At 52.2% G+C, this 12105-nt stretch overlaps 3 protein-coding genes across 3 annotated transcripts; all 3 read left to right on the plus strand.

Moving 5' to 3' along the window:
• Positions 1-511: 511 nt before the first annotated feature.
• On the plus strand, positions 512-4228 carry ILV2_1 (Acetolactate synthase, mitochondrial). Its single transcript, XM_024899097.2, has 8 exons — positions 512-959; positions 1154-1255; positions 1306-1373; positions 1450-1560; positions 1626-2707; positions 2763-2829; positions 2956-3396; positions 3463-4228. The coding sequence occupies exons 1-8, from the start codon at positions 814-816 to the stop codon at positions 3522-3524; spliced, it is 2079 nt and encodes a 692-aa protein (XP_024765493.1). The 5' UTR covers positions 512-813; the 3' UTR covers positions 3525-4228.
• A 2998-nt stretch (positions 4229-7226) lies between these two features.
• On the plus strand, positions 7227-8804 carry TrAFT101_001249 (uncharacterized protein; the record flags this gene model as incomplete). Its single annotated transcript, XM_066126282.1, has 4 exons — positions 7227-7447; positions 7825-8125; positions 8184-8411; positions 8463-8804. 4 exons carry the CDS (start codon positions 7227-7229, stop codon positions 8802-8804), a joined length of 1092 nt encoding a protein of 363 aa, XP_065982383.1.
• Positions 8805-10228: 1424 nt separating this feature from the next.
• TrAFT101_001250 (uncharacterized protein) lies at positions 10229-11604 on the plus strand (the record flags this gene model as incomplete). Its single annotated transcript, XM_024907546.2, has 3 exons — positions 10229-10276; positions 10461-11222; positions 11299-11604. 3 exons carry the CDS (start codon positions 10229-10231, stop codon positions 11602-11604), a joined length of 1116 nt encoding a protein of 371 aa, XP_024765495.1.
• Positions 11605-12105: the final 501 nt, after the last annotated feature.

Raw genomic sequence — 12105 nt, forward strand, 5'->3', positions numbered from 1 at the left:
CTTGTCAATGCTTTTGCAGCGCCGGGTAAGGTAAGTTTCTACGGAGTACAGTATGCTGACATGCTAGCCCATTGTGTACTAGCCCAAACTACGGACTAGCTCTGCCGTCCAATACCTAGTAATATTCACGCGTAGACGGAAAAGTGGGGCAGCAGCCGGGTCAAGACAGATTCGCAGAACTTGGCTAGCTCCGTGTACCGGAGGCGGGATGGGGTGAGGGAGAAGAGCTGGAGGTGGCTGCAGCTCGTCATGGATCGTCTACTCCGATGTCGCCCCGCACGCCAACCCTGCTGAGCTTGTGGACAACTACAGCGGCATGCGCTCTTCTGATGGCGTCGAAACGTACGCGCGATTGGCTACCTGGCACGAGCAGAGCCCCCGCATTTTTTGCCGGACGGCGTCGGAGCGTGGCTGTGAATGTCTTGACTCTGCAGTGACTGTGTGGTGCCATTCTTTTTTTTTTTTTTTTTTTTTTTTTTTTTTTTTTTTTTTTTAATTGAGTGAGTCTTGCCCCAGGTTTTTGTCCGGCTTCGCTCTGATCCAGAGCCAAACCTTCCTTGGCTAGCCTCTGCTACCTCCCTCGCCTCCTCGCACTGCGCTGCGCTGCACTACCTAGTAGCGTCAGCGCCAGGGCCTCCCTTCCTCGTAACAACTTCTTTTCTTTTTCATCATCCTCGATCCCGAAGCAAAGACTGGCATCTTCGGATTCTCTTTCTCTTCACTGAGCGCTTGTGCTCACTCAAGCAATTGGGATCTTTCCTTCCCCATCCCACCCCGACGTTCCTTCCCTCCGAATCCATCTGCTCCTCCGCGATGATCCGAAATCGCCCTACGAGAAAGGCTACCCGCGCCCTTGGCCAGGCGAGGGCCTGGACGACGCCGCCCACAGCCACTCTTGCGCAGTCAAAGCTGCCCGCGACGCAAAGAACAAAGGTCACTGCTACCGCTTCTGCCGCGCCGTAAGTTTCTGGCTGCTTTTCTTGGTTCTTTGCACCCTCATAACCTCGTTCGTGGTGTCACGCTTCACCACCCAACAACTATCCGTGTTCCTGACTCGAAAGACGCCGAGGAGTACCCCAACGCTCGCTCCACCAAGTCAATCGATGTTTCATTGTTGATCTCATCTCAATCATGTTGCTGACCTGCTTTACAGTCAGACTCGCCCTGTGCCCAGCCCCGCCTTCAACTTGAAACCCGAATCTCGTCGACATGTTCAGCCTCTTGTCAACCCATCGAAACCCGAGATGGATGAGTCGTAAGAATTCTCTCTCAAACCACGATGAGCCATTGCTCATGTGCTTTCAGGTTCATCGGAAAGACCGGCGGCGAAATCTTTCATGAGATGATGCTCAGACACGGTGTGAAGCATATTTGTTTGTCTCCCTTCTCCAACCGAACTTGTCTTCGCCGGCAGGGCCAAATGAGAACGCATGTGCTAACTAGTCCTAGTCGGCTACCCCGGAGGCGCCATTCTTCCTGTCTTTGACGCCATCTACAACTCGGAACACTTCGATTTCATCTTGCCTCGACACGAACAAGGCGCCGGCCACATGGCACAAGGTATGACTTGCTTGGTTGAACAAGGTTTATATTAAATGAACAAGGTTTATATTAATATATCATAGGGTACGCACGTGCCTCTGGAAAACCTGGCGTTGTACTCGTTACGTCGGGTCCGGGAGCGACCAATGTCATCACACCCATGCAAGATGCTCTCTCAGATGGCACTCCCATAGTGGTCTTCACTGGACAGGTCGTAACAAGTGCGATCGGACTTGACGCGTTTCAAGAGTGCGATACTGTGGGCATTAGCAGGAGTGCGTGCAAGTGGAATTGCATGGTTACAAGCATTGCTGAGCTCCCGCGTCGAATTAACGAGGCTTTCGAGATTGCTACCAGTGGTCGTCCTGGCCCTGTTCTCATTGACCTTCCTAAGGATATTACAGCTGGGATTCTTCGAAAGGCTATACCAACACAAACTCGCCTACCCTCTTTTCCAAGCATCGCTTCTCAGGCTGCCAAACGACTAATGGAGAAGCAGCTTAATGCCTCCCTTCATCGTGCTGCTGAGCTTATTAAAGTAGCTAAGCAGCCTATCATTTACGCTGGCCAAGGCATTATCCAGTCTGAGGGTGGAACTGAGCTTCTTCGCGAGCTAGCTGATAAGTGTTCTATTCCTGTTACAACAACTCTCCAGGGCCTTGGTGCATTTGATGAGCGTGACGAGAAGTCATTACACATGTTGGGTATGCATGGCATGGCATATGCCAATATGTCTATGCAGGAGGCAGACCTTATTATTGCTCTTGGTGCTCGCTTTGATGACCGTGTTGTCCTGAATACTTCAAAATTTGCTCCTAATGCTAAAGCTGCAGCAGCTGAGAAGCGGGGCGGCATTATTCATTTTGATATATTGCCTAAGAATATTAACAAGGTCGTTCAAGCAACTGAGGCTATTGAGGGCGATGTTGCCACTAACCTCAAGATGCTTATGCCTATGCTCACACCTACAAGCATGGAGCAACGAAGCGAATGGTTTAACAAGATATCCGAATGGAAGGCCAAGTGGCCTCTATCCAACTATGAGCGCGCTGACTCTCCTGGAGGCAACGGTCTCATTAAACCCCAGTCCCTAATTGAGGAGCTGAGCGATCTCACCTCTAAAATTGACAAGAAAACAATCATCTCGACTGGAGTGGGCCAGCATGTGAGTTCCTCATGAGCAGTCAGCACTATTACGACCACCAACTGACCTTAAGTAGCAAATGTGGGTAGCACAGCACTACACGTGGAGAGAGCCTCGATCGTTTGTCACGAGCGGTGGACTAGGTACGTGATATTTTTGCAGCACCTTGGCCGTTTCTCTCCGGCCTTTCCTAACCCCAAACCCAAATTTTGTCATGTTTCTTGGTCGTTGAAGTTTGTAACGACCCTAATTCTGACTCTGGGATACAGGCACGATGGGCTTTGGGCTGCCAAGTGCGATTGGAATTGCAGTAGCGAGACCAGACGCCCTCGTGATTGACATTGACGGCGACGCGTCCTTTAACATGACCCTAACAGAGCTCTCCACCGCTGCTCAATTTAACATTGGCGTTAAGGTTATTATTCTGAATAACGAGGAGCAAGGCATGGTTACCCAATGGCAGAACCTGTTCTACGAGGACCGCTATGCACACACCCACCAGAAGAATCCGGACTTTATCAAGTTAGCCGACGCAATGGGTGTGCAGGCGAGGAAGGTCTCCAAGCCAGAGGACGTTCGGGCTAGCCTCGAGTGGCTCATCAACACAGACGGTCCAGCTCTTCTCGAGGTTGTTACCGATAAGAAGGTGCCTGTCCTGCCTATGGTACCAGCAGGTGCTGGCCTCCACGAGTTCTTGGTTTATGACAGAGGTAAGCTATAGTTCCTGGGACTGTAACACGATGATATGGCCATTTGCTAACGGCGGTTGATTGCAGAAAAGGACAAAGCCCGGCGACAGCTAATGCGCGAGCGAACCGGCGGTCTTCACGGTTCTTAGCCAGGAGTTCTGGAGGAAGCAAAGCTGTTAGGTGAAATTGTCAGAGGTCTATAAGGCGCATAGGTATCGTGATATTGCATTGATTCTATAACTATGGATAGGTGCATTGCGCCACCTTATATACGTCTTCTTACCTGGTCTAAATAACTAAAAGTATGGTGGATAATGCTAATTTAACTATCCCTTATTGAGGGTAACTATCTGGGTGTGTATGTTAGTGATAATCTTACTAAATGTGGTGAAAGTGGCTCGATATAAAGAAACTTAGTGTCACCAGTCAATGCACGGTCGGATTGGGTGCAACGGCAGACAAGTTTCGGCGGGCGCTGTCGTGGCATTAGCCTGATTCGGCTGCGGACCTTACATTGGGCGAGCGTCGCGGAGAAGCCAGGCAATCGTGGGCACCTGACGGTCATACCGGGCCAACAAGACAGATGCTGCCTCGTTGCGCCCAGTTTCGCCTCCCCCATCTGCAGGCCTGGCCCTGTACGGCGTTGACGAATATATGCGCTCGGGTTGGCCGAATTGATGTCCCTCCCTCGCATCCATGCGACCCTCAACGATCGGGCAGCATAAGGAAGAGCACAACCGCGCCCAAGCGGCGGAAAGCAGTCGATTCGGAGGGACTTTTGCTGATGCGAATTACGCCTCATCCGGATGGTCGTATGACAAGAGATAGATAATCCAGTTCAGCTTGGCTCGCCGTAGTTTAGGCTCTCCTCATGGAGCCATGTTGGTTCAACTGCATCAGCGTCGCGTCGAGCACAGACGCAATCAACCGACTGCGGCATTTTCTGTGACAGTTTGAGCGGATCCTGAGATTCTGGGCGGCGGCAGCTGCACCAGTCGGGGCAGAAGGCTTGTTACTGCGGCCGCTGCTTTGCGCGGTCAACGAAGGTGACCAAAATAACGCTTGGTTTATTGTGACGTGACGTGGATGGGAGACGAACAACTTGGAAGATTCGTGAATCGCTCGAGGTGTGATAGGTCCGGCGGAGTTGTGTGTATCGGAGTAGTAGCTCTAGTTTTCGTAGAGAAAACGGTGGTCGAAGGAGTCAAATGAACTCCATAAACGGAGGTGTGGCAGAGACGAGGCGAAGGAGACGGCGACGGTTAATCGAGAGTTGAAACAAACGGCCGCATCATGCGTGTATGACGAGCATGGAACGAAATCACGGCTTGCGACAGGTTGCAACATGATGAGCGGATAATGTAGGGGGATAGGCGGAGGAGGAGAAGAAAGAGAGAGAAGGTCGAAGTCAAGAGTGCATGTCGAAGGCATCGGCGGAGGTTGGAATATTTATGTACTGGAGGCGCAGTGCAGGGGTCTGGGACGACGGGGCGCCTTACTCGATTGGGAGGACCGCCAAACCCGGAGGGGCAAGCAGCGCTTACTCGATTACAATCAGTGGTTGTCATTAGTGCCCTGTAATTGTAATTAGTGCCCTGTAGCTGATAAAGTTAGTAGTTGATTTTAGTAGGTGATAGTGATTGTAAATCTTTAATTATTAGGCAGATAGAAAAGAAAGCTAATTTTATAAGAGTTTTCTATAGAAAATAGCTTTTGCATATATAATAGAAATAAATATAATTTTATAATAGCATTACTATTTTAACCCCCATCTGACTCTCACAGCCGCCTATAACTATCACAGGACCTCTTACTAGAAAAGCCCCCCCGCCTCGTAGGTAGTAGTACCTAGGTAGTACTAGGTATGTATACTGTAACTCTATACCTTAGCATTCACTGTAAACTTTAATAATATATAGCCCCTTCTCTGCAACTTTTTCCTTTGTTCTTTGTTGGCCCTTTGTGTGCCACGCCCCGACCAAGGCAGCAAAAAGCCCGCCGTACACTCCATGATTGCGATATAGGTACGTGTCTCACGAGACTCTTTGTGACCAGCAACGCTTTTTACAAGTGCTTCAGCTAGTCACACGATAGAATCCGGGGAAGACATGCTCGGTTCTTGTGGCTGGGCTAGCAAACAGCTCGGGGCACTGCTAATGGCTAGGAGCTGATGAGGCGGTACCTAGAATTACGTACAAATACAACGGTGTGCGCAAGTAGCGGCCGACAGGTCATAGCGAGCAAGATGGGAAAAGAATTAATTAATCGCCGGATCACACCCAACGGCAAAATAAGGATTTAAGCGAGACAATCAAAGGCGTTCATGCTGTCCAGGGATTGCGATGTTTGGTTGTGGCCCGAGCCACGTTTCCCACCTTAGCTTGGTGTGGATCGGCCATCGACCAGGGCCGCAACAAGAGTTGCTGGGATTGCTGCGACCCTTGGAAGATGGATGGATACCTGTGCTAAGTATATCCAGGTGCGGGCAAGGTGAAGGGCGAAAGGTGAAAGGGGCCGCAAGAAAGCAACAGCAGCTTTGGATCGAGATTCGGTCCATCCATGGAACCTTGTTGGAGGTGCATGTCGTGCTTGCAATAGGTACTGTGCGGAGAGGCCTAGCCGGAGCAGATGAGACAAATACGGTAAGAATTTGGTGCAACTTAGTAATATGGACTCCTGAGCTGGGCGTGCGGCGGCAAGTTCGTGACAGAACGGGCAGCAGGCTTCATCCCCTTCTCCATAGCATGCAATATTATTTATTAGGTAGTCCTATGCACTAGCTGCAACAAGGCTGCCTCCTGAAGTCGTACATATGTATGAGTAGGGATGAACAGATGGAGGTGGGAAATAGGGGGCTTCTGATGCAATGCGGCTGCCCTTGAAACAAGCTCCCTCACGATTTTAGGGACGCAGCAGGAACGGCTTTATCTGGCCCCTCAACTGCAGGTTCCCTCACAGTAACGAGCGGCAGGCACGGAGAGACTCGGCGCTTCTGTCGCCAGGCACGAACTTTAGTCGATGCTGGGTAGACGCATTACATCAGATTTGGGCTCGCATGTCGTGTATCAGTACGGGCGGAGTACAAGGCCGTTGGGTATCCAGAAGGTGTTACAGCGCAGCTACCTAAGAGGCATAACGCTGGGTAGGTATTGGTGCTTTTGGCACGGTATCGGATGATCAACCGACGGGCTCCATGCGCCATGGCAACAAAGAAAATCATCAAATCTTACTCGCAGAATAGGGGGCATCCAGCCGGCCATTTGCTGCCTCCGCGCAGCAGACAGCTTCGATGTGTTCCAGAATATCCAAGGCGCATGTCTGTACGCAATACACCTTGACCGCATCTGCTCCAGGGGCCGCGGGGTACTTGCACCGCCGGTACTCGCTGATAGCGCAACCGGGTACCCCAAAGCTGGGGGATACATGCCGCCACTCGCGCCTGCGCCGTCCGAAGTTGCCGCGTGTCGCCTGCATCTCGCCCCCTCCCCTCTCTGCTGCATGTACCTGCCCGAGTGCGCGGTACCTGCGCCCGGAGCCCAGATGCACCTGCGATGCTCGTACCTGCCCCCCTGCACGGCCCTCTGCCAGCACCGCCTTACGAAAAAATATTTCTACGTATCGCCTCGCCGTCTCCCCTTTTCCATTCTCTTCTCTCCATCACACACCTTCAGTCAACCTGTGTTTCCGCGCAACGCACCGACGTCTGTCTCCTCTCAACTTGTTTCTAGGGCACCAAGCTACCCTGACCCAACTTCCTCCCTCATTGCACCAGAGTTCAAGTTCGACTCTTTCCATCCACCACACGTCATACGCCGACCAAGCATCCCCTCTCCATCCACCGACTCGTCACCATGTCTGCTACCAACGTGGAGAAAGGCTCCGACGCCAACCCCGTTAATGACGCTGCAAACGCTCTGGGCAACCTCTCAATCAACAAGCCTGCCGATGACAAGGCCGCCGCCAACGAGGCCGCCTCGGCCAGCGCTGCTGAGGGTCGCCGCCTGTACATCGGCAACCTGGCATATGCGACAACTGAGGGACAGTTGAAGGACTTCTTCAAAAGCTATCTTGTGTAAGTGGCCCATGGTCTATACACGCTTCCGCGCACCTTTGCTTTTGCTTGCCGTCTACTCGAAATCATTTTTTGGACGCTCTTCCCCTGTATCTACCGAGGCTGCGTGGCCGATGACAAACATGGCCCGCCGTAAATGCTTTCGCAGCCTAACTTTGCGACGGTGTCCTGATTGGCGGTGAATGTCACTCCGCCTCGGTGTTGCCTAGCTTTACATCACACGATGAGCTTCATCTGCCCCGCTACCCTCCACAAAGCTGCAGCAAGAGCTTTATTGCTTCCCTGTTATCCCTGCTGCCCAGTCTCTACCCCTCCATCGTTCCCTCACTGTTCTGTCCATTGTGCCTAAAGCATCTGCTGACGACCAACCATTGCAGCGAGTCTGTCTCGATCCCCAAGAACCCTCGTACCGACCGCCCTGTCGGATACGCTTTTGTCGACCTTTCTACCCCCAACGAGGCTGATCGTGCCATTGCTGAGCTTTCCGGCAAGGAGATCCTCGAGCGAAAGGTTTCCGTTCAGCTGGCTCGCAAGCCCGAGCCTGCTGGTGAGAAGACTGAGGGTGCTAACGGAGAGGGCTCCGGCGCGGAGGGCTCTCGTCGCCGAGCCTCTGGTCGTGGTCGCGGACGTGGCCGCGGACGTGGTGGCCGTGGTGGCCGTGGCGGTCGCGCCACTGGCGTGAGTTTTCTCTCCCATTAAACGGTTGTCTTGCCACAATGCTGACGTTATATCACAGGAGAATGATGAGAAGAAGGGAGATGAAGCCGCCGAAGGTGAAGCTACCCAGGCTGAGCCTCTGAAGGACATCACCAACACAGCCTCGGAGGAGAACAAGGACGACAAGAAGAAGAACCAGAACCGCCCTCAGCGTGAGCGCCGCGAGCGTGGCCCACCCGCTGATGGCATCCCTTCCAAGACCAAGGTCATGGTGGCCAACCTGCCATATGATCTAACTGAGGAGAAGGTGAGTAGTCTATAGCCCACAATTATGAAGCTGCGTACTAAGTGATATGAGAAGCTCCTTGAGCTCTTCAAGGCCTACGAACCTTCGTCAGCCAAGATTGCTCTCCGACCCATCCCCCGTTTCATGATCAAGAAGCTCCAGGCTCGTGGCGAAGCCCGCAAGGGACGTGGCTTCGGTTTCGTGACCCTGGCTTCCGAGGAGCTCCAGCAGAAGGCCGTCGCTGAGATGAACGGAAAGGAGATTGAAGGACGTGAGATCGCTGTCAAGGTCGCCATCGATAGCCCCGACAAGACCGACGAGGAGGCCAACGCCCCGGCTGCCAACGGCGCTGATGAGGGCGCTACCGAGGCTGCTGCTGAGCCCGCTGCTGAGGCTCCTGCCGCCACTGCTTAAATCTTGAGCTGCGGCAGTTTTTTTTTCACAGGCTGAACATTGCCGCCTACGTTTGATGAGTACTCTTTTATGATATGGCACGCGATTTTGGACGATTTCAATTATGACGCCACGGCTGGCTTTATATCTTACTTTGGGGCTGGAATGGAGCTACACGCAGATATCGCTTGAAACTCTTTAATATCCCAGGTATGGTATGGACCTGCCAGTTACTACTTGACAACTTAATAATCCCTCTCCGTTGGAGCATGGGACTTGAAACAAAAACAACAACAAAAAAAAAGCCCTCTTCAAATGTTTTATTTTTCATAAATGCCTTTCCTAGTTACTACATTTTCTTCTAGCTATGCGGGAACTCAGGTCAAAGGCAGCAAGCAGAAAAAAAAGGAAAGCGAACACGAGAATGAAAAAGAGTATATTTTGGCTGTGATTTTTGACCGTGCATCTTCGTCTTACAAGTGATTCTCTTCCACATGGTGGCCGATGTTTTGTGTGCTCTTGATTTCATAGTACCTACTTGTGTGTCGTGGATATAAAGACGATCCGGGCCGGGTGCCCTTGAATGCATGTGACAGGGGAGCTGTAATGGGTGGTACGAGATACGAAGTAACGGTACAGAGCACTACCTACTTCGTGCTAGAGAAAAAAGTGATACTGATGCTGGCATTGGATGGATGCCCTGGTTGGCTGGATCGTCCCATGTAAGCAAGGAGACGTCATGGATAGTGCATGTTACGGTCCCGGCTGCTGGCAGGTACATCTGGTTACGTGGGATTTCTTCATCTTTGTTTGCAGTTATGAAGGTAGATAGTGTCTTCCGTGTCTCTGTGATAAAGCTGATACGGGTACAGAGCGTTTGGGCATGCGCCGTGTACCAATGGCCTCCAGTTCTAGGATGAGGTACCTCGTATCCATGCTGTACATTGTCTTGATAAGGAACCCTCAGACCTGGGAACACAGCTCGATGAGAATGGAGACGGTGGATGGACTAGCTACATACAGCGGAATGGGGCATCTCGGTTGCTTGGCTATTCGAGATTATTAGTGGTTGCATGCTAACAACGCGGGTACCTACTTGCACTGAGATGAGAGCAACAGAGCCTGGCTGGGGGGACACACAGCGCTTGGCTGGCCCTGATAGCGCATCTCGCAGCACCCCAACGCGCCGAAGAGGACAGCGCAGAAAGGCGGGCACATTCTAACCCCAAGCACCTGCACGCTGAAATTATGGGGTTTCAGGTTTGGAGCACCCGCGCCCCGCTCTCCTTTGCCGCGACAACCTCCCTGTTGGAACGGCGCTGGCCACGCAAAACATCACGCGCCAGTCGAAACATAGCGCATCGTTTCTCGAGTCCTTACGCACCGCCAGCGCTTTTTGACATAGATTCTACAGTCGCTGTTTTATTCCGATTCATTGGGACGCAATGGCTTCCAAGGCCATGTGGGAGGTTGACCCCGAGACTCGGTCCAAGGTACGGCGCAGCCTTTCACTGTGTTCCCCCAAATCTTGCCTTGCTTCTCCTCCCCCCTTTACTGCGGACGGCGATAGCATGATATCCAAGTCCCGGCAGGTGGCATCTAGCATCTAGCATCTAGCATCCAGCACCTGGCATTTGGCAACGATTTAGGGCCAAACAACTAACCGTTTCATATTAGTTGGCTGCTCTGCAAAAGGAGTCCAAGAACAATGTCTGCTGCGACTGCAATGCCCCGTCGCCACAGTGGGCATCGCCAAAATTCGGCATCTTCATCTGCCTTAGCTGCGCCGGTGTCCACCGCGGGCTCGGCGTCCACATTTCCTTTGTCCGAAGCATATCCATGGACGCCTTCAAGGCCAACGAGATTGAGCGCATGCGGCTAGGTGGCAACGAGGGGTGGAGAAAGTTCTTCGAGGAGCACGAGGATACGCAGATGAGGGGCCTCACCTGGGACGACGCCACGATTGCAGAGCGATACAGCGGCGAGGTTGGCGAAGAGTGGAAGGAGAGATTAACGTGCAAGGTGGAAGAGAGAGAATACATCCCCGGAGAGAAGAAGCCCGCTGCCACGCAGGCATCCCCGGCCGCTGCAAAGTCGGGTGCGCGCACGAGCACACCCCTGGGCGGAACCGCGAACCGAAGCCAGAGCCCCTCGCAGGGAGGAAAGGTCAAAGTAGACGACAAATACTTCGCCAAGCTGGGAGCCGACAATGCCTCACGGCCTGATGACCTGCCGCCGAGCCAAGGTGGAAAGTACGCTGGCTTTGGAAACATGCCGACCACGGACAAGTCGAGCCAGGGAGGGGTGCTGCCCATCTTTGATGATATGCAGAAGGACCCCATGGGTGCCATTACCAAGGGATTCGGCTGGTTTGCGTCTACTGTGACGAAGACGGCAAAGACGGTGAATGACGGATACATTCAGCCCACTGCGAAAAGCGTATGTCTTTTCCCCTTGCCTCTGCTACCTTGAGGCTGGACAATACAATTTTGATACTAATACTGTTTCCTTCTAGATCGCCGATGGTGAATTTGCCAAGCAGGCCCAGCAAACAGCTGCACAGCTCGCCAAGCAGGCGCAGCTTGCGGGTAAAAACGCTCAAGATGGCTTCAACAGATTTGTCGAGGGTCCCGACTCTACTAAAAGAAACGCACCTCTGGATGCCAGCCGCAAAGACTTTTGGGACGACTTCTCCAGCCTAGCGGACCAAAACAGGCAGAACAATGCTATCGGCACAAGTGCCATTGGTATGGGGAAGAAGTCGGGCCCTGGAGCCTCGGCCCCGAAGCCCAAGACTGGCGATGAGTGGGATGATTGGTAAACAACTGGGAATGAAGGTTCAAATGTTTGCTTTGCTGGCGTTGGAGTACTTATGGCCTGAAGAGATACACTTGACGAAAGATGAGCGCTTGGAATAAATTGACAAGACGGTAGCCTTTAAACAGAGACACGACATGGCCCCATATACCACCACTTCTGATGACTTGACCCTTGGCGGGCGAAAATCTACGGCATTGACTAACGAATGGGCTGGGATGAAGTATGCAGTTATGCATGTACGGAGCACGCCGCTGGGAAGGTCTTTATTCAACTATTGAGACTGCAACGTTAGAGTATTGCTGGGGAGGCAATAATATTAGAGGATGAATATTCATGTATATACAGAATGCATCTAAATATCAATTTCTAATTCTTTGATTATCATACCTACCTACTTACCTATGAAACGACCTGTTCTACTACCTATGTATTACAACTTATCTACATGTGCATCAACGCGGGTATAAAGTGTCACGTGAGCGAGTATCCGAGGTAGTTACGG

The sequence above is a fragment of the Trichoderma asperellum genome, chromosome 1 (genome assembly GCF_020647865.1).
Source record: "Trichoderma asperellum chromosome 1, complete sequence".
Taxonomy (NCBI): domain Eukaryota; kingdom Fungi; phylum Ascomycota; class Sordariomycetes; order Hypocreales; family Hypocreaceae; genus Trichoderma; species Trichoderma asperellum.

What these genes read in the sequence shown, in the direction of transcription:
- ILV2_1 (XM_024899097.2), top strand. Translation starts at nt 814, where the DNA reads ATGATCCGAAATCGCCCTACGAGAAAGGCTACCCGCGCCCTTGGCCAG. An exon ending in AAACCCGAGATGGATGAGTC is followed by an intron (nt 1,256 to 1,305) that starts GTAAGAATTCTC and finishes ATGTGCTTTCAG; the next exon opens with GTTCATCGGAAAGACCGGCG. An exon ending in ACACGGTGTGAAGCATATTT is followed by an intron (nt 1,374 to 1,449) that starts GTTTGTCTCCCT and finishes AACTAGTCCTAG; the next exon opens with TCGGCTACCCCGGAGGCGCC.